Source organism: Nomascus leucogenys, chromosome 7b, assembly GCF_006542625.1.
Source record: "Nomascus leucogenys isolate Asia chromosome 7b, Asia_NLE_v1, whole genome shotgun sequence".
NCBI lineage: Eukaryota > Metazoa > Chordata > Mammalia > Primates > Hylobatidae > Nomascus > Nomascus leucogenys.
In genome coordinates this window covers 79517430-79539532 of record NC_044387.1, presented here as the reverse complement: position 1 = coordinate 79539532, position 22103 = coordinate 79517430, and the positions used below count along the sequence as shown (strand labels likewise).

Here is a 22103-nt window from a genome sequence, read left to right as displayed (position 1 = left end):
AAGAGAATTTAAAAAGTGCTAAGTAACATCATTCCTTTAATGTTGAAATTTTTATAATAGGATTTTGCCGCTTTTTGAGATGTTATGAATATCGCATCCCATACTAATGTAAGTAAAAAATGCATCCACATATGAAGTGAAATACTTTTTGATAATTTATGTCATGGCTTCTCAATCCTAGTATAGAAATTTCAGAAATGGTTATAGACCAATATGTTTTTCAATATAAATTTGACACTTTTATTCCCCATGCTTATTTACAAGATGTGCCATCCATCTGACAGTTCCTGGAGAAGAGGAGTCAGTATATAGCAGTCATTCATTCAGTAATAACAGATCATTTCAATGCACATGGGGGAGGGGGTGGGTGGGAATTATTTTTTAATCTAAGAACAACTCTAAGCCACCAAATACATTATCAATACTCTGAATTATCCCTTCTGAAACGAGTTTTCAAATCTACACTTTACCACAGTCTGTCTATAATCCAGCTGTTTCCTAAATTATTGCGACCACATTTTTGATTCTGTAAGGAGAAAGTAAAGTGAAAAGAGGTAACCTGTTTGAGTCTAATGACAGTAGTTTAGAATGCTCGTTTATTTAGACATAGAATCATAAAGATGGAAAGCAACTTAGTGATTACGCATCACACTTTTCTTGCTACCCAACACCTCTCCTTTCAAAGAGGGAAAGTAAAGCACATAGGGTCTTGCTTATTTTACTTCTTGTACTTTTTTCCTCTCTGTTCAGGAATCAAAAGACTGTTTTCTTCTCTGATCTTCTTTTAACTGAATTTAGCATTTCCTATTTCATTTCCCAACCTGACTTCCTGTTTTGACTAGAAATATGGATACTTAGACCTGCTACCTATTTACTTAGGAATTATGGTACATTAATTTTCTTCCTTTTACAGTATGAAGAACTAAGTCAAGCTTCTCTTGATTCAATAACCCACAGATATCAAAACCCATGGTAAGCAAATATGAATATATTTTTATTAATTACTGTGTTTCTTTCCTAAATTGGTAACAGGATTCATTTTTGTAAACTTTTAAGTATATTACCACTTTTATTATTTCATGTAGGTTTTTGATAAATTTACAAATTTTTATTTCTAATAAACACAGTAAATCTTCACTATCTGCTAAATTTTAATTAAGGGGAGAAAAGGAATAACGCAAGCATAGTTAGAATGAGAAACTTAGACTGTAGTAAAGAAAAGGAGAAGCAAGCCTGAAGCTATTAAGAATGGCAACTGGATTAGTAGATTAGCTTTAACTTTACAAATAATTATCTCTGTGGAAGAAACAATTTTTTTCAGATTAAACTTATTTCATGCTGTTGGCCTGGAAACCATCATAATGGGTAATCTTGGTTAATAAACATAATCTTACTAAAGTCACATAATGGCTTCAGTTCACATTATCTTACGGCAGCTTCTGACCCAAATGAAACATGGGTAGCTCACGGCATGTTAAATTACAGGAAACAAACAAAAGCTGACTTGTCATCTAGGTATAACATATGATTCAGATTCCAAAGAGGGAAAAGATAATCAGCATTGCTCTTACAAGACTGCAGATTGAATACTGTCTTTGTTATCATAGGTTTTTGAAGGTGAGGATTCTGGGGCTTTTTTTACTTCACTTTTAATTGTTGAAGGATTTAGCTATTAGCATATGCAAAATCACTGGATTTTATTAGCCCTGAGATGGCTGTACTATACCAACATAAACTGCATCAAATACAGAAAAGACTTCAAACCCCATGTCAAAAGCCTATTATTTCAGAACAAAAAGATACCTTAGTGGGCAATTCCTATAACTTATTAAGCACGTACCATATTTAAAGCCACAAAGAAATAGGTATACTTTAAAGCATGAATAACACATATTCTCATTAAAATATTCTACTTCATTTGTTTAGATAGCATTGCAAGCATCTACTGCAATTACCTTATCAAATATTTCCAAGCAAAGAAAAACATTAAAGACCACTGAAAATCAATGAAACTTCAACAAGCATTGGTGATAAAAGCATGAAAATGTGCTGCATTTATTTAAACATTAAAAACTTGTTGGAGGGTATCTGAGAAACACTGAATCCCTGGGCATGTTCTTTGAATGAAAGAATGTTGGCTGTATTCATTTCTAGGGAATATGCTGTGGGTTGAACTGAGTCATGAGGATGTAGAATAGTTACGAAAGAGACCTCGTATTTAGGAGATTGCAGATTCAACTAGGAAATTGGGCGTATATGTGAAGAAAAATAACAAAATTACTTTGCAAATACTGAGAGCCAAATTAATAATGAAGATAATATTTAGAAAATTATAGCTAGAATTTTTTTTAATTAAATGTATTGATAACCTCCTGGACTCATCTATAACTCCTGACTTGGGTCCTATTTAACTAGTCAGACACCAACAGCCTGAATACTGCTTCCTTTGTGAGACTATAAGCACCTACCCTGTTTCAAAGCCCTTGTTGGCAGGATACTTTTGAATAGGGCCCTGACTCAGGTTCAGGTGTGCCCCACCCCTTTGCATTCTCTAAGGTGGCCTGAGAGCCATCTTTTTCCTGGGCAAAGGTTAGTGCTGAGTCTCCCAACCGGTTTTCATGTTCTGTTCTTTTCAGTCAATAGCATTCACTCAATATGTTCAGCATCTCCTGGGTTCAAAGCACTGTTAGATTCTGTGGCCATCATGGTGAACCAGCCAGCCTCAGTATATGCCCTTCTTGGAACTTGTATTCTAGGGGAGGAGGCAGACATTGAAGCAACAACATGGCTTTTAAAAAATAATGTATTGGCTGGACACAGTGGCTCATGCCTGTAATCCCAGCACTTTGGGAGGCCCAGCAAGGCGGGAGGATCAATTGAGGCCAGGAGTTTGAGTCTAGCCTTTGCAACATGACAAAACCCCATCTCTACAAATAATACAAAACTAACTGGACATGGTGGCTGTGCCTGTCTCTGCTATTCAGGAGCCTGAGATGGGAAGATGGCTTAAGCCCAGGAATTCAAGACCAGTCTGGGCAACATAGAATCCCCATCTCTACAAGAAAATTTTAAAAAATTAGCCAGGAGTGGTGGTGCACACATGTGGTCCCAGCTACTGAGGGGGCTGAGGTGAGGTGGGAGGAATACTTGAGCCCGGGAGATCGAGGCTGCAGTGAACCTTGATCATGCCAGTACACTCCAGCCTCGGCAACAGAGCCCCTTCTCCAAAAATAAAAAATAAATAACAACAAACCATACTGTTTCTCAAACTTAAAAGCAAATGTTTTAAATTACAAATATAATTCATGCTTATGGCAACAAATCAAACAATATAGAGGTATATTGAGAAAAAGTTAATATCTGACCTGAATCCATCCGGTTTCTGATAAAATAGTTCATTATAAAAGAATATTTATAGGATGTAAAGAGAAGGTTTTCCCAGGGCACCCACTTGGACTGAGGGTCAGATAAGTGTATACTGAGGGAAGTGATTATTAAGCTGATGCTGAAAAGATAGGTGAGGCCGGGCACGGTGGCTCACGCCTGTAATCCCAGAATTTTGGGAGGCCAAGTTGGGTGATCACTTGAGGTCAAGAGTTCAAGACCAGCCTGGCAACATGGTGAAACCCTGTCTGTACTAATAATACAAAAACTAGCCAGGCGTAGTAGTGGGCGCCTGTAATCCCAGCTACTTGGGAGGCTGAGGCAAGAGAATCACTTGAACCCAGGAGGTAGAGGTTGCAGTGAGCTGAGATGGTGTCACTGTACTCCAACCTGGGCAACAGAGAAACTGTGTCTCAAAAAAAAAGAAAAAAGGTAAGTGAGTACAAGATCATTCCTGGCAGAGAGAACAGCATGAGCCAGGCCCTGAGGTGGGAAAGAGTACATCAAATTACAACCTGTGCTGCCAGACTGTATAGAAAGCAATGGGGAGAGTAATGAGATGAGGATCAGATTTTGTAGAACCTTGTGACCTGGGTTAGAGAATTTGGATTTTAATAAATATAAGAACAAAGAAAAATCATTAGAAGATTTAAAATAGAAAGCAACTTGATCCTAATTGTTTTGTTAAGATCATTCTGGAATGTTGGAATGTTATATGGAGAATGGATTGGAAGGTGACCAGAACAGCTATAGAAAGATCAGCCAGGGCCAGGCTTGGTGGCTCACACCTGTAATCCTAGCTACTGGTGAGGCTGAGGCAGGAGAATCACTTGAACCCGGGAGGCGGAGGTTGTAGTGAGCCAAGATCTCACCACTGTACTCCAGCCTGGGCAACAGAGCGAGACTCCATCTCAAGAAAAAAATAAATAAATAAAAAAGAAACATCAGCCAGGAGACGATTTCATTTTTACAGGCCTATCTTGAGTTTTCAGTGGGCTTTGCAAACAAGCCAAAACAATGTGATTATGGAGAGCTGGGGCCAGGGGAAAGGTTCAGTTGAGCTTTTAAAGAAAGGTGGGCTTTAAGTAAATGGAGAAAAGGGAGACCATATTCATTATAACGATGGGGAAGTAAAGCATGTGTATACAGCAATCTGATGAAGCAGATTTAACATTATCTTAATTTTACAGGTGAAGAAATTGAATGTCAGAGATTGTCACATGACCAGGTTCACAGAGCTCATATCCTATTGATCTGGGTTGGGATCTGGACTTGGACATTTTATTTATTTATCTTTTTTGAGACAGAGTTTTGCTCTGTTGCCCAGGCTGGAGTGCAATGGCGCAATCTCCGCTCACTGCAGCCTCTGCCTCCCAGGTTCAAGCCATTCTCCTGCCTCAACCTCCCAAGAAGCTGGGACTACAGGCATGCACCATCATGCCCAGCTAATTTTTGTATTTTCAGTAGAGACAGGGTTTCGCCATATTGGCCAGGCTGGTCTCAAACTCCTGACCTCAGGTGATCACCCACTCAGCCTCCAAAAGTGCTGGGATTACAGGCATGAGCCACCACACCCAGCTAGGGCTTGGACATTTTAAAAGAGCTCTACAAATGATTGTGATGTATCACCAGGGCTGAGAACCACTAGTGACAACTGAGAAATGAAAGGGACTGAGGCTTGTGGGATGCCCACATTGAGGGCAAGATAAATGGGAGCCACTGAAGAAGAAAGGGAGCCTTAGAGGTCAGTTCCTATAGAAGGCTATAGCAGCCGGTGAAGAATTTTGAGAGGAAGAGTTTAATGCAAGGAAACAAAGAAATCAAGGAAAACACAGCAGACAAATGTTTGGAGGTGATCAGTGGCCTCAGAAAAAGCAGTACAGGAAAAGTAGGATGCTTTGAGTCAGTGTCACTAGCGCTGAGGAATGTTCATCTACTGACATAATGCAGGCAAGAGTCCACTCTGTTTATGACATGAGAAATTCAGTTAGAGCACAATTACAGGACTTCCTCCATTCGAAGGCATATTTTTTACATTTTAATATTCTTGAAATCAGGATGCATTTTATAATAGTTGTTTATAAATGCAATGTTCAAATGTAGTGCTTTTTTTTTGGCCTCCAGTGTAAAACTGTATTAAGTTGATGGCCACACGCAGTGGCTCAGGCAGGACATAGTGACTCATACCTTTAATCCCAGCATTTTGGGAGGCCAAGGCATGCAGATCACCTGAGGTCAGGAGTTTGAGACTAGCCTGGCCAAAGTAGTGAAATCCCATCTCTACTAAAAACACAAAAATTAGCCAGGTGTGTTTGTACATGCCTGCGATCCCAGGTACTCAGGAGGCTGAGGCAGAAGAATCACTTGAACCCAGGAGGTGGAGGTTGCGGTGAGCTGAGATCATGGAACTACACTCCAGCCTGGGTGACAGAGTGAGACTATCTCAAAAAAAAAAAAAAAATTAATGGTGTGTTATACAATTAATTGTATCTTAAAGACTGATAAAGATGTAGGTTAGCAAATTGATGACTTGCTATGTGCTAAGTGCTCAGAATTTAAAAATTTGTATGCAGGGTCCTTACTCTTAGGTTGCTCACAGAATTTTCAAGGCAGATACATGTAACAGACAATTTCAGCACAAGGTTCACTGATGGAGAGACAGTGCAGTTACTGGGTGTAGGTTAACCCGTTTTTGTTTGTTGTGTGTGTGTGTTAAATATTTAATCTATTTTGATTTTTTAAAAATTTATAAATTAAAGGAAATGTACTGTTGTTTTAAATATCCCAAGTTTCTCTAGATATGTGACCCAATGATTTATTTGTTTTCATATAATCTCTTCTGTTTGCAATTGGGTGTTTCCCTATATATATGTACAGTATTTCTAATTTCAACAAGCAGAATAAAAAGCGTAGATAGGAAATAGAGGAATGGTTTACAGTCCAATTAAGAGAGGTCATAAGAGAGTGTATTGGCAAACAATGAATTGGCAGCACTTTTGTTTTTTCTCTAAGAGGTGAGTGGATTCTGCAGGAGATACTCACCATTACTGAAGGGCCCACCCTATCTTCTAGGCCTTTAATAAATAATATGAAGGCTAACTTCAGAAATACCTTTGTTTTTCTTTTCTAATGAGAGCAAACTTTCCTGTGTGATAATCTTTTGTTCTAGATGTTTCTGAGTCATTGAACTCTAGAAAAACTATTTCCAGGGATAGGACTTCTTTAGCTGTTTGGAATACAACTTCTTATTTTGATAGTTGTAATTATTGTGTTATTAAACAGCTGGGCATGAGATTGATCTCAAAGTCAATGGGTTTCTCTAAAGCTACATTGATTTAAAGGCAAACAAGTTTGGAAAGGGACAGTGTTCTTGTAGTTCCTTTGTATTAGTCCGTTTTCATACTGCTGATAAAGACATACTTGAGACTGGGAAGAAAAAGAGGTTTAATTGGACTTACAGTTCCACATGGCTGGGGAGGCCTCAGAATCATGGTGGGAGGAGAAGGCACTTCTTACATGGTACCAGCAAAAGAAAATGAGGAAGATGAAAAAGTGGAAACCCCTATAAAACCATCAGATCTTGTGAGACTTATTCACTACCACGAGAATAGTATAGGGGAAACTGCCCTTGTGATTCAAATGATCTCCCACCAGGCCCCACCCACAACACATGGGAATTATGGGAGTACAATTCAAGATGAGATTTGGGTGGGGACACAGAGCCAAACAATATCATTCTGCCCCTGGCCCCTCCAAATCTCATGTCTTCACATTTCAAAACCAATCATGCCTTCCTAACAGTCCCCCAAAGTCTTAACTCATTTCATCATTAACCCAAAAGTCCATAGTCCAAAGTTTCCTCTGAGACAAGGCAAGTCCCTTCTGCCTATGAGCCTGTGAAATCAAAAGCAAGCTAGTTACTTCCTCAATACAATGTGAGTACAGGTAATGGGTAAATACAGCTGTTCAAATGGGAGAAATTGGCCAAAACAGAGAGGTTATACAGGGCCCATGCAAGTCCAAAATCCAGCGGAGCAGTCAAATTATAAAGCTCCAAAATGATCTCCTTTGACTCCAGGTCTTACATCCAGGTCACGCTGATGTAAGAGGTGGGATCCCATGGTCTTGGGTAGCTCCACCCCTGTGGCTTTGCAGGGTACAGTCTTCCTCCCAGCTGCTTTCCAGGCTGGCATTGAGTGTCTGTGGCTTTTCCAGGCAAATGGTGCAAGCTGTCAGTGAATTTACCATTCTGGGGTCTGGAGGACAGCTGCCCTCTCCTCACAGCTCCACTAGGCAGTGCCCCAGTAGGGACTCTGTGGGGGCTCCAGCCCCACATTTCCCTTTCACACTGCCCTAATAGAGTTTCTCCATAAGCACCCCACCCCTGCAGAAAACTTCTGCCTGGGAGTTTCCATGCATCTTCTGAAACCTAGGCGGAGGTTCTCAAACCCTAATTCTTGACTTATGTGTACTCGCAGGCTCAACACCATGTGGAAGCCACCAAGGCTTGGGGCTTGCACCTTCTGAAGCCATGGCCCAAGCTCTATGTTGGCCCCTTTCAGCCATGGCTGGAGCAGCTGGAACACAGAGCATCAAGTCCCTAGGCTGCACACAGCACGGGGACCCTGGGCCCAGCCCATTAAACCATTTTCTCCTAAGTCTCTGGGCCTGTGATGGGAGGGGCTGTCACAAAGACCTCTGATATGCCCTGGAGACATTTTCCTTGTTTTGGGGATTAACATTCTGTTCCTCATTACTTATGCAAATTTCTACTGCCAGCTTGAATTTCTTGTCAGAAAACGGGTTTTTCTTTTCTATCACATTGTCAGGCTGCAAATTTTCTGAACTTTTATGCTCAGTTTCCCTTATAAAACTGAATATCTTTAGCAGCAACCAAGTCATATCTTGAATGCTTTGCTGCTTAGAAGTTTCTTCCACCAGATACCCTAAATCATCTCTCTCAAGTTCAAAGATCCACAGATCTCTAGGGCAGGGGCAAAATGCCACCAGTCTCTTTGCTAAAACATAACAAGAGTCATCTTTGCTCCAGTTCCCAACAAGTTCCTCATATCCATCTGAGACCACCTCAGCCTGGACCTTATTGTCCATGTTGCTATCAGATTTCTGGTCAAAGCCATTCAACAAGTCTCTAGGAAGTTCCAAACTTTCTCACATTTTCCTGTCTTCTTCTGAGGCCTCCAAACTGTTCCAACCTCTGCCTGTTACCCAGTTTCAAAGTTGCTTCCACATTTTTGGGTATCTTTTCAGTAACACCCCACTCCTGGTCCCAGTTGACTGTATTAGTTGACTTTTTCATGCTGCTGATAAAGACATACTTGAGACTGAGAAGAAAAAGAGGCTTAATTGGACTTACAGTTCCACATGGCTGGTGAAGTCTCCTTACATGGTGGTGGCAAGAGAAAATGAGGAAGATGCAGAAGTGGAAACCCCCGATAAAACCATATCTTCTGAGACTTGACTACCACAAGGACAGTATGGGGGAAAACACCCCCACGATTCAAATAATCTCCCACTGGTCCCTCCCACAACATGTGGGAATTATGGGAGTACAATTCAAAATGAGATTTGGGTGGGGACATGGCAAAACCATATCATCTTTCTACTCATGATTTCATAGAATTTTTTTCAAGTCATGTTGTTTTCAAATAAAAAGCAAGGAGTACTGATTCATTGGTAAATTTTACTTCCTTTCACAATGTGTTAATTTTCCTTACCTCAGAGACAGTGGATCAGCAAACATGAAATACCTAAATACAAATCCTTAAAATACCAACCAGCAATCCCAAATTACCCAAAAAATACAAATAATGTGTTTGTCTGCTGTACAAAGTAAATAGATTCTGGATTTCCCTGTCATTTTACAGGCCAGAAAGGAATTTAGACGAAGTGATTTTGGAAAGTCTAGCCTAAGCCTTTTCCCCTTTTTCTTCACCCCCCATCTGTAGTGAGAATGTATGGAAAACTACTCAAGGTTCTGAAATCACTGAGCAATTTGAACTTTCATCCATCCCTGACATATTTCAGCTGGTCACCTAGTTAGGGAAAGCATTTCACTGCAATAGGAACTCACACATGGGAACTTGGCTCCTCAGACACCATTTCCCACTAATCTGACATTCTCTGCAGGTTTATCTCCTCAAAACTTTCCTATTCTTTTCTGTATGCATTTTTGTGTGTGTGTGCGTGTCCTCTTTGTTCTACTTGGAATAACTTTTAAATTTTCTCACAAAGCACTCTCCCGCATCTATTTCTTTGACTTAGTCATAAAATGGGGGAATTTAACATTCATTCTTCATTCAATCAATCTGTGTACTGCTTAATGAGGAGCTGCATATAGAAAGGTGGTCCCATAAGGTTACAATACTATATTGTTTACCTTTTCTATGTTTGTATATGTCTAGATACACAAATACTTACCATTGTGTTATAATTGTCTACAATATTCAGTACAGTAACATGCTGTACAGGTGTGTAGCTTAGGAGCAATAGGTTATACCAAATAGCCTAGGTGTGTTGTGGGCTATGCCGTCCAGGTTTGTGTAAGTACACTCTATGATGTGCACACAGTGATGAAACTGCCTACTGGCACGTTTCTCAGGACATGTCCCGTTAAGTGATGTGTGACTGCATTTAGTACTCACTTACTAGGTGGTAGGCACCACAGCAAAGCATTTAGGAAACAAAGATAAATCAAAGTCTGGCACCTACCATCAAGAAGCTTATAACAGGGAAAATAAAAATAAGATATAAAACTGGCAGTTTAACCTGACAGGATACGGTAGAATGGGAAGCCGTGTGCTGTGGCTGCTCACAGTAGGAAACATCTCTAGCTTGCTGGAAGCCCCCAAAACATAAGCTTGAATATGTTTTCTCCTTTGTGAACTGTTTAACATTCCCACAGACCCTCCCTTCAGTCTCCATTTTGCCTGCTTGTTTTTGAGACGGAGTCTCACTCTGTCACCAGGCTGGAGTGAAATGGTGCAATCTTGGCTCACTGAAACCTCCACCTCCCAGGTTCAAGCAATTCTCCTGCCTCAGCCTCCTGAGTAGCTGGGATTATAGGCACCTGCCACCACGCCCGGCTAATTTTTGTGTTTTTAGTAGAGACGGAATTTCATCATGTTGGCCAGGCTGGTCTTGAACTCCTGACCTCAGGTGATCCACCTGCCTCGATCTCCCAAAGTGCTGGGATTACAGGTGTGAGCTACCACTCCCAGCCTCAGTCTCCATTTTGAAGACCGACTCGACTCCATTGCCGATTGGTCTTCCCCCCAAGATTGTGCAGCAGGCAGTGTTTTGCTTTTGCTTTCCTTTTCCCTTGCATTGAACACGGTGCTTGGCATAAATGGGCACTTGATACAATTTGCTGAATTGTGTATAAAAGATAAGTCCTGGTCTATATTGTATGCCTAACAGCTCAAATGACTGTAGTTTAGGCTTGAGAAGCTGAATGCGTTCATGTGCTGAGGACTTCCTTAGAGGAAATTTAAGCCAGGCATAGAAGGAACATTTTAGGGAAACCTCTAGCGTCTCCATGGGTGAATTTTTCAATATGTGCAAATGAAAGACTTGAGATTATTAATCAATGGAATTACACTCAAACACCATTCTAGAAAGAAATGATGACATGCCTGTGATCTAATGTCACAATAAAGATGCATCTTCACCAACTGGGGGTGCCTGATAAATTTACCACTTACTTGCTGATTTATGGATTTGTCTTAAGGAACACTTACGGAACACTGCAAGTTCCTGTGGACTGTTATTGTTGGTAGATGGGGTTGGGGGTCAAGAGGCTGCAAATCCCAAGGTAAGGACAGCCAAAGTGGTTGTCAGCCATGACCAGAGAAACATGGGTTTTAAAGGACCAGAATTAACTACAACCTTCCCCAGTTTTTCATTTGCTTGAAAGTCACAGAAACACAGCTCTTTTCAATATTGCCTCTCCTAGTCTGCTTTTTTTTTGCTTTGTAATAGAAGCAAGATCATATATAACTGATCCACTTTCTTGTGGTCTGTCTGCTCATAATCTTAGACTTCATTAGTTAGCCACATTCAACAGGCATGCAGCATGGCTGAGTTGAAAGAGTACTGAATTGAGAATCAAGAAAATTGGGTTCACTAGGAATTTATCCTTCCCAAGTAAGTAATAAAGGAGATGTACAAAGTTTTGCTGGAAGGAAGCCTAACAATATGTGAGCAGGAATAAAAAGTCAGAAATCACTTAATATCCCGCAAATAGGGAATTCTAATCAGTCATGAAGCAGTATCTATATGCTAATTAAGTACAATGGCTTTGAAGACAGACTTCCTGAATTCAAGTCCCAGATTCACCACCTCTTAGCTATGACACCTTGGGCAAGTTATTTAAACTATGCCTCAGTTTTCTAATCTGTGGAATAACAGAATGTACTCCACTGGATTGTTGTATAGATAGTATTGTTAAATATACAGACTTAGAACAGCATTTGGTACATACAAAGGGCTTAATAAATAGTATGACCACATAATTTATCACCCAGGGCAGGACCCTTTTGAAAATGAAAGAGGAAGCTAATCAGTGAGTCACCAGGACAACAGGATAAACTGAAACTATCCTGAACAAAGCAGGCCAGTCTATAAATACTATGTATTAAACAAATACAGTACACTGAAATAATGAAACAAATATATTAAAATTCATATCAGCTAAAAATGATCAGGATATTCAGTATGGTCTAGAAATTGTATACTATATAGGCGAGTTAATCCTTCAAAAGTAGAACAAAAATCCTTCAAAAAAAAGTCCTTCAAAAGTAGAACAAAAAGTCTGAGATGGAAAAGAAGAGGAAAAATAAGAGTTCAGTTAAAATGTATAATATCTAATCAAGGATTCAGAAAAAGGTCAGAGAAAACAGAAGGAAATAATACAAGAAAATTTATCAGAAGAGAATAATAAATTTCCAGAATGAAAGTTTCCATTAATGGTGGGAAATGGCTCTTGCCTGTAATTCTAGAACTTTGGGAAGCCATGGCAGTTGAATTACTTGAGCCCAGGAGTTCAACACCAGCCTGGGAAACATGGTGACATCCATCTCTACAAAAAATACAAACATTAGCTGGGCATGGTGGCGCATAACTGTAGTCCCAGCTACTTGAGAGGCTCAGGTGGGAGGATCACTTGAGTTTGGGAGATTGAAGCTGCCATGAGTCAAACATCCCACTGCCCTCCAGCTTGGGTGACACAGCAAGACTCTGTCTTAAAAAAAAAAAAAAAGTCTCATCAAATGTGAACTGAAAAAAAAACAAAACCACATACAGGCATGTCATTGTGAAACTTCATAATATCAGAATGAAAAGACAACTCTAAAGCCTTCAAGAGGAAAATTAGAATATTTACAGAGGATCAGGAATCAATATGGTATCACATTTCTTGACACAATGCTGGACTCTAGAAGACACTGGGGCAATGACTTCCATAGTTGATAGAAGGTGACTTTTAACCTAGAATTTTATACCCAGCCAATGAGCAAGTAGGAAGGTAGAAAATAAATTTTCAGGCATTTATGTACTCAAAAAATGTACCTCCAAGCCTTTTTTTCCCCCCCAAGAGGCAGCTGAAGAATGTTATCTAGCAGGACAAGCAAGTAAAACAAAGAAAAAGGAGTCCAGTCCAGGAACCAAGGTACCCAACAAAGGTGACAGGCAAAGGGAATTCCTAAGGCAGTGTTAAAGGACTAGGAACGTGGCTATGCAGGAGCCTAGGGAACTTTCAATTCAAACAGGAACAAGCAAATTAGGGGCTCCAGAAGGAGCTTTATCGAGTGTAAGTATTGGGTTAAATACGGTACTAGAACCAAATGGGCTAAAAGTGCTTGCTTTGGGGGAAGAGAACATTGGAGCAGGGAGAGAAGGGGATTAACATTTTAATAAGCATTTTAGTGTTATTTACATGTATTATCTACATGTATCTAAATTATTTCATTAAAATGGAGAAAAGCACTCTATTATGTACATGTAAAAGTGTGCTATTTGGTAAAAATGAAAACTATACTTAAATAATGATTAAAAAATTGATTTCCTTGTTTTCTCTGACCTCTTTCTGGATATTTTATTAGTTAGATATTATACATTTTAATCTCTTATTTTCTTATTTCTTTCGTCCTTTCCGTCTCTCGGACTTTTTGTTCTACTTTTGAAGGATATCAATATGGTATAAGATTTCTTTACTGAATCTTTATACTGATCATTTTTAGCTAACAATATGAATTTTAATGGATATATTTGCTTCATTATTTCAGTAGCACTGTCAACTTACTATGGGAGAAACAGCAATAGTCAACAGGAATGTTAGTAGTTAGGGCTCCTAAATTGAAAAAAAAATTGCAATTAGGACTTTCCATGCTAAAGAAATATTCACTGACCTGAATAAACAGGGCTTTTTGTTTATTCAGAAAGGTGTAAGGTGTGCCTGTATTTTGCGTTAGTTGGGTGGTGTGTAGAAAATTGCCTGTTTTATTTCATAAGAAATACTGCCAAAACCAGTTGTTAAACTAGCACTGACTTAATGTCAGCCACTATTTTAAACCATATTGGTACATAAATGCATGCTTTTTTTTTCTTGGAGTTGTTTTCCTCAAAACATCCATAAATCTGGACAGTTTTCTGTTTTTAAGACTGTTCAGTGCCTGGCACATTGGAGGGATTTCCATAAGCATTAAGTACCAAAGTTCTGTGATTTTTCTGAGATAATTAGTGCCCATTCTTACTTTGGCCTTTAGGTCTGTTCAGTAAAAACTGTCTTCCCACTTCCTTTCCCAAACCTATTCCTCCCTCCCTCACCTCTCCTTTAGCTGGGCAGTGGGGGAGCAGGGTTCTCAGGAAGCTGCTGCTGTAGTCAGGTCAGTACAGAGCTCCTGTAGTTGTTACCCCTGTAGCCACAAAGATAGTTGGTGCTGATATATTCATTCAAGTGCCAACTGTGTACCAGGCACTGTGCTAGGCCTGGGATTCAGAAGTGAACAAGACAAACATAGTTCCTGCTTTCTTTACCTTCTACTGGGGAGATAGGACAGAAACAGCCTAATACATGATTGATCATTTAATTGCAATCATAGTAGGTGTCACAAGGGAGAAATGCAGGATGTACATCAGTCAGTCTTTGGTAAATGAATGATGTGTTAGTTCATTTTCACATGGCTGTAAAGAATGACCTGAGATGGGGTAATTTATAAAGAAAGAGGTTTAATTGGTGCACAGTTCTGCATGGCTGGGGAGGCCTCAGGAAACTTACAATCGTGGCAGAAGGCTAAGGAGAAGCAAGGCATACCTTACATGGTGGCAGAAGGGGCAGGGGGAAGTGTCAAACTTTTAAACCATCAGATCTCATGAAAACTCACTATCACAAGAATAGCATGGGGGAAACCGCCCCCATGATCCAATCACCTCCCACCAGGTCCCTCCCCTGAAATGTGGGGGTTACAATTTGAGATGAGATTTGGGTGGGGACACAGAGCCAAACGTTATCAAATGAGTATTCTTCATCTCAGAAGGGAGCACTGAGAGCAAACAGACCAGATGTCATTGATCTTTGAAAAGCTACTGTTTTTGAAAGAAAAGCTAGCTCAAGAGACTGTACTGTGATTTTTAAGAAGAAAACTTACTAATCTATTACTTGATGCCAAGTTGGGGGAAAAATCAGTTCATTTCAGAATATGACCTTTTACAGAAAATTCTTTTCCACATAAATTATGAAAAATACATCTCAAATATCTCACACACATCTAAAGTGTGTGAGAAAGAGGCACTATCAATTCACTGGTCTGTCATCTATAATTTTTTAGCATTTTGGAGAGAACTGTATCTCTTACCGCACGTTTCAGGAGACCAGGTTTACCGAGGTCTCCTGGACCTAACAAAATGGTTTATGGTGATGAAGTCAAAGCATGGACTGCAAATTACAAGTAAACAGATGAGCTAAGATTTTAGGTCCAGGCAAAGTTCATGTACTGAACAGAAGACTTCAGAAAAATAAATAACAGGCAAGTTATGTTAAAAGTCTTATGTCTATCTTCCTGGTAGGGGTCAAACTAGTTCAAAGATTTTGAATTTGGTAAAATTTCAGCTTTCAGTCATGGGGAATGTCTTATCTGCGGCATATAGCTTCTCATTGGTGTCATCATTATGTCTGTGGTTGGTGTGGTTTCCCAACTGTTCATCCCCCCGGCGATGAGGAAGAGCCATGTGACTCTATGTGATATTTGATGACTATAAACCATCAAGGGTCCCTGCAAGAGTGTTTTAAAATTATTAATAGAAGGAGAGTAGTTGTTCAGTATTTGTCTTTTTCTTGGAACTCACTTTATTACAAATGGTCTCTTTCATGTTCAACGAAAAGGAAATGCCCTTTTCTGACTACTTTGGGTTAAAGTTTTCAATAAGACCATTCATTTATTCAGTCAGTAAATCAATAATTTTACAGCATGGTCCTTTCCATCAAACTGCTCCTCGTGTAGGGGGAGAGTGGACACATAGGTAATTCCGAAACACATGGCCAGAGCAGTGATGCAGCCACGCCAGGGTATTACGCATGTCACCCAGAACACGGATGAGGAGGGAAGGCACAGAGGCTCTCTGTGGAGGAACCTGAAAAGTGAAGTTAGGTGGGAAAGGAAGGGCAGTGATGTGGGGGAGTGGTTCAAGAAGAGCAGACCTCAGTGACAAATGTTCAGAAGTGAGAAATATTGTGTACTGATGCAAATGAGTGTCATAGTGTGCTGCCAAAGTGCAATCATGAACAGTACAGAGACCGATGAAGACAGTGACATAGTCAGGAGCAAGTTAATTCTTGAGTTCTGACCTTTACAGGAGGAGGCAAGCCAGGAAGGAATTTAAATTTTGTCCACCCATCCCTTTACATAGTACCCAAAGTGACAAGGACAGGTTTACATTTTGGATGGAAGATGGATGTGAGCAGGGCATGACCAGGCATGAATCTGTCAGGTAGCCCAGGAGAATGATGGTGGCCTAGAGGAGTGGAGTCAAAGTGGAGAGGAGGAACAGATTCCAGAATTATTAAGGAGAAAAATTATCAGGACTTACCAGAAGGGATGAAAGTAGTGATGGAGGCAGTGACAACTCCAAATTTTCTAGTTTGAGTGAATAAGTAGAAGCAGATCAACTCAGACACAGCATGGAAGAAGCAGCTTCCTTAATGGGGAAGATGATGAGTTCAGGTGGATTCCAGGTTTCTGTGGGATCACCGGTGACAAGTAGAGGTAGACTTATGAAGCTGGATGGAAATACTGTGCTGAAGAGCTTTTTCTGCCATCGTTTTTAGGTTGTATTTGAAAATGTGTGAGTGGATGAGAAGGGAAAAGACCACAGGAATAAGGGCAGAATTGTAGGAAATTCAAACTCTGATTGTAAAAAGAAGAGCCATGAAAGAAGATACAGCAGAAGCAGAAGAGACCCTGGGGGGCTGAGGTTCACCGTGAAATAAGATGTCAAATAAGAAATAAGATGTCTACTTTCTTCAGTAGACAGCCAGTCATTGAGACTTGGTGAGAAGAGAACAACTAGAACAATTTAGGGGAAGAGGGAGGGGAAGGCAAAGAGGGATGGGTGGGAGGTATGAATGGGAGGTGAAGTGGAATAAACCAAAACATGCCATGGTTTTTGAAAAATTTGGATAAGGAAGAAAATGTGGCCAGGCACGTTGGCTCACACCTGTAATCCCAGCACTTTGGGAGGCCAAGGTGGTTGCATCACAAGGTCAGGGGATTGAGACCATCCTGGCCAACATGGTGAAACCCTGTCTCTACTAAAAATACAAAAATTAGCCAGGCGTGTTGGCACGTGCCTGTAGTCCCAGCTACTTGGGAAGCTGAGGCAGAAGAATCGCTTGAACCCAGGAGGTGGAGGTTGTGGTGAGCCGAGATCGCACCACTGCACTCCAGCCTGGCAACAGAGCGAGACTCTGTCTCAAAAAAAAAAAAAAAAAAATGTGAATAGTAACTAGAGGCAGATGAAGGGCCAAGAGTAGGATTTTTTTAGGATTCAAGAAGCTTGATCTAGAGAAGGGCTTACTGCTGTGGAGCAATGTTCTGGGGTCAGCAGTGATTCATTCCCAGAGACTAAAAAGGAGAGAGGATTGGCCTGCATATGTAGGTAGGGATGCACTTATACATGTAAGTGTGGGGTAGGGGGTTATGGTGGTAGTTGATGAAGTTTAAACCTGAAGGCCTTGTTCTTCATGGAGTCTTCTTTTTTTGGCTATTAAAAAAATGGTGGTAAAAGATATATAACAAATTTTACTGTTTTAATCGTTTTAAGGGTATAATTCAGTGGTCTATGAAGTCTTATAAAAAAATTCTGTCCTACAGAGAACTGATGAGAGTGATGGGAATGAGAAGTGAGCAGGGGTCTTGAGGAAACAAGGAAGGCCCACTTGAAGTTAGAGGCCAGGTGTTCGTATCAGCAGGTTATCCAATTGTTCTGTAGAAGAGTTAAGCCACCTTGATATAGGATCCAAGAAAAATTGGAATTGGGGCAACTGGCTAACCTTTTGGAAAAAGTAAAATTATAGCTATACCTCATAGCATGTAATAAAATTAATTCCAGATGAACTAAGCAATTAACTGCTTTAAAGGCCTGATATTAAAACACAGAATAAAATATACAGAAACATTTATATTATGTTTATAGAGTCTGAGGGTACAAAAGGCAGACTATAGCGGTAAGCATTAAGTTGATGTTTTGTATGTTATCACTTTATCTTTAAATGTTGACTCAAACTTATGTTTCTTAAGAGCAGCTCATGTTTATTCTTTGTAATTCTAATTCATTTTCAAACAGCATCACTAATGTTTTTTATTCCATCAAACTATGGACAAGTAAGGTACCAAGAAAATAAGACACAATTCCTGCCCTAAAGAGCTTATCATCTGGTTGGTGGGGAGAATACATAAATAGGTAATTTTACCCAAGTATATTAGGATGCAGTGATAGAAATTTTGAGTTAACCAATATTTAGGGATTACCTATTCGTTTTTTGTTTTGTTTTGTTTCTTTGTTTTTTTGAGACAGAGTCTTGCTCTGTGGTCCAGGCTGGAGTGTAGTGGTGCAATCTTGGCTCACTGCAAACTCCACCTCCTGGGTTCAAGTGACTCTCATGCCTCAGCTTCTCAAGTAGCTGGGATTACAGGCACCTCCCCACCACCACCATGCCTGGCGAATTTTTGAATTTTTAGTAGAGATGGGGTTTCACCATGTTAGCCAGGCTGGTTTCGAACTCCTGACCCTCAAGTGATCTGCCCGCCTTGGCCTCCCAAAATGCTGGGATTACAGGTGTGAGCCACGGTGTCCAGCCAGGATTACCTATTTGTGCTGATACAATGCTCGATGCTGGGTTTGGATACTTAACAAAGTTTAACAACTGAATGCAAAGCCTGTTAACATCAGGGAGGATTTTAGAGGGTGCAGTGGAAACACATATCTGGAAGTCTAAACTTCGAACAGGGATCAGGAAGGCTCAATAAGTTCACCTGAGCTTGAGGTATTGGTAGGAGTTAGCTTCTAGAAGTGCTGGATTTAGATTCCAAGATGCTGCTATTTTAGAAATGGAACGTCACACATTCAGATAAATTACCTCGGAGCACAATTACCACACATTTGACAATAAAAACTTTTCATTTCTAGCTTCTACAGCAATATGTAAAGATGGCAGGGTTTATGCAGTATGCTGTGGCTTGTTTCTGTCTAGCAGCCTAAAGGCTAACTCATTAAAATTCAAGGATGAATTACATGGTGGGTGGCAGAACAAATGTTTTCTTCACTGAGCAGAGCTAGGACCTTCAAGACAGTTTCTCCCAGAACAAAAGTCACTCTTTGCAGCTGTTCAGTAAGACATGATTCAAGTATCACCTCCTCCAAATCTACCAGGACACCACCATCTCTTAATCTGCATTAGACCCATATGGTAATGACAGCAATAAGAAAAAAAAAATAGAGAAATGCTGGTTACACCCTTGATTTTTCTTTGGAACCAGGTACATTTCTTACCTAGTTATAAAATATATTAATTTAAATATTAATTTGTTTAAAAAAAGCCACATGTTTCTAGTTGATAGTTTAATTCACAGAGAAGAGTTTTTCCAAGAGATTTAAAGCATAATAATTTGAGTAGAAATATCCATTTTCTGTTTTGAGACAGCATCTTGCTCTGTCACCCAGCCTAGAGTGCAGTGATGTGATCATAGCTCACTTCAGCCTTGAACTCCTGGGCTCAAACAATCTTCCTGCCACAGCCTCCCAAGTAGCTGAGATTACAGGGAGGCACCACCACAGCCAGCTAATTTTTAAAATTTTTTTGTAGATACAGAGTCTCTTTATGTTTCCCAGGCTTGTCTGGAACTCCTGGCCTCAAGCAATCCTCCCACCTCAACCACCCAATGAGTATAAATCTCTACTGTGGTGTATCCAGAGAACACAAAGAACAGCAGAAAGCTTGGTTGAGGCATTCATAGGGTTACTTAGATTCTGTTGTGGGTATATTGTGGGATAAATGATCCATCATATAATGTTCTTATTCAATCATTCCTGGTTTGGTTGAGTACCAGCATTCTTGGAGTGGGAGAAAGAAAACACAGATGTTCACATAAAATACCTGAAAAACAAACGCTGAATTTGATTGGAAGATTATATATGTCTATTTGTCTATCTGTACGTGTGCATTTGCATTTTTTTCTGGCGCTATTCTCTGTAAAGGCCTAGACATGGAGATCAACTCAGTAGCTGTGATGTCTCCTAATACTCAGATTCTTCAAATACCTTTCCTCCTAAAAGAAATTGGCGCTTCTTGAAGAAATGGCTGATTCTGGATCTGGAGAAGGAAATGAAAAAGATGAACCTAGAACATCTTGCCATATCAGACAGCAAGAAAGCCATCAGAGACTACTGCAGTCCTGTCTAAGGGACTCAGGAGCCAAACTTGGAGAGATTTTTGCTGGCCAAAAAAATTGGACAACTTGAACAATAAGGGCAATAGCTGCAATGGATCAATATACATCATACATACATATCCACATATGTATCCATGAACATTCACAAGTCTATACTGTCACTTTACGAAAAACACAACAAACTGGTCACATTATTTTAAAATCAACTCATTATTTTGAAAATGGTAAATAAGAGGAAAAAAATATTAATTCCACCTTTGTAATACATTACTGCATAACCAAATAGAAAATAAAATGACTTCAAAAAGAATCAAACTTATTCAGCTAAAAAAATAAACAAGGAACAACAGAATTAGGACATCAACACTTTGGAAACCTGATAAATCAATGAATCTAGGGACTGAAAATCCAGGGCTGCCAAAACCACAAAAAGAGTGATGCTGAGATATTTAGTGCCTCTTGGTGGAAAAACACACCACCATCCAAGAGTAGGTGTTATGGGACGAATCGTTTCCAAGTTCATATGGTGAATTTCGAACTCCCACTACCTCAGAATGTGACTGTATATGGAGATAGGGCCTTTAAAGAGGTAATTAAGTTAAAATGAGGTCATTGTGGTAGGCCCTAATCCCTCCTAATTGTGAGATCATAAGGAAATTTGGACAGGTACAGAGAGAGAACCATGTAAAGACACAGGGAGAAGATGGCCATGTACAAGCCAGGCAGAGAGCCCTCAGGAGAAATCAACACTGCAGACTCCTTGATCTTGAACTTCTAGCCTCAAGAATTGTAAGAAAATTCATTTCTGTTGTTTAAGCCCCCCTGTCTGTGATACTTGGTTATGGCAGCCCTAACAAACTAATACAGTAGTCTTGCCCCCAAAAACCCAACCTGATGCAGATCAATCCTCTAAAGCCAACTGACAATGTGTAGGAAATAAGATGACCTCGGAACATGCTAAATGACATCATGAGATGTTATCAGAAAAGTGTACTGTGAGAAATTTTATAGAATAAAGGATCCTTTTTTTGTTTGTTTGTTTGAGACAGTCTTGCTCTGTCACCTGGGCTGGAGTGCAGTGGCACAATCTTGGCTCACGTCTCGAACTCCTGACCTCAAGTGATCCACTCATCTCGGCCTCCCAAAGTTCGGGGATTACAGGTGTGAGCCACTGCACCCGGCCCCAGTTTTTTTCAACAAATAAGAGGAGAAGAGGGAGAAGAAGGAGAAGAGAAGCAAAGAGATGAGAGAGAACCTATGAATTAAAAGAAACTTAACCAATTGCAAAGTGTGGGACTTACTTGGATTGTCCTAACAGATAAACTTGAAAATTCCTAACATGACACAAATTAGACTTTTGAGCACTAAATATTTGGTCAAAATTTTTAAATTTTTAGGAAAAATAATTGTATGTTAATAAAGAGTTTTCATATTTTCGAGAGTCATCAAAAGATATTACGGGGTGAGGTGGAGATTAGTAAGTAGGATAGAGATGAAATAAGATTGTCTATAAATTGATATTTTTTGAAGTTGAGTGATTAGTTCTATGGATCTTTATACTATTTTGTCTTTTTTGTGTGTGTTTAAAATTTGCAAAGTAACTAAAATAAGTTGTATCAACTTTATTCTTAGTTAATAAATGTCAAGATTTACCATCCAGATAGATAAACTTATTCAAAGCTAAACTGAGTCCATACTGCTATACTCTCCCAAAGAACCGTCACTCCAATTGCTACCAATCAGCTCACAGAAACACTG

General features: G+C 39.8%; 1 protein-coding gene across 1 annotated transcript in view; it reads left to right on the top strand.

Annotated features, from left to right (window-relative positions):
• The window catches only part of C7BH4orf45 (chromosome 7b C4orf45 homolog), a 143156-nt gene that overhangs the window by 74925 nt on the left and 46128 nt on the right, over positions 1-22103 (top strand). Inside the window, exon 3 of the mRNA XM_003257912.3 lies at positions 914-972. Within this exon, the coding sequence (XP_003257960.1) occupies positions 914-972 (59 nt within the window). The remainder of the gene's footprint in view (positions 1-913; positions 973-22103) is intronic.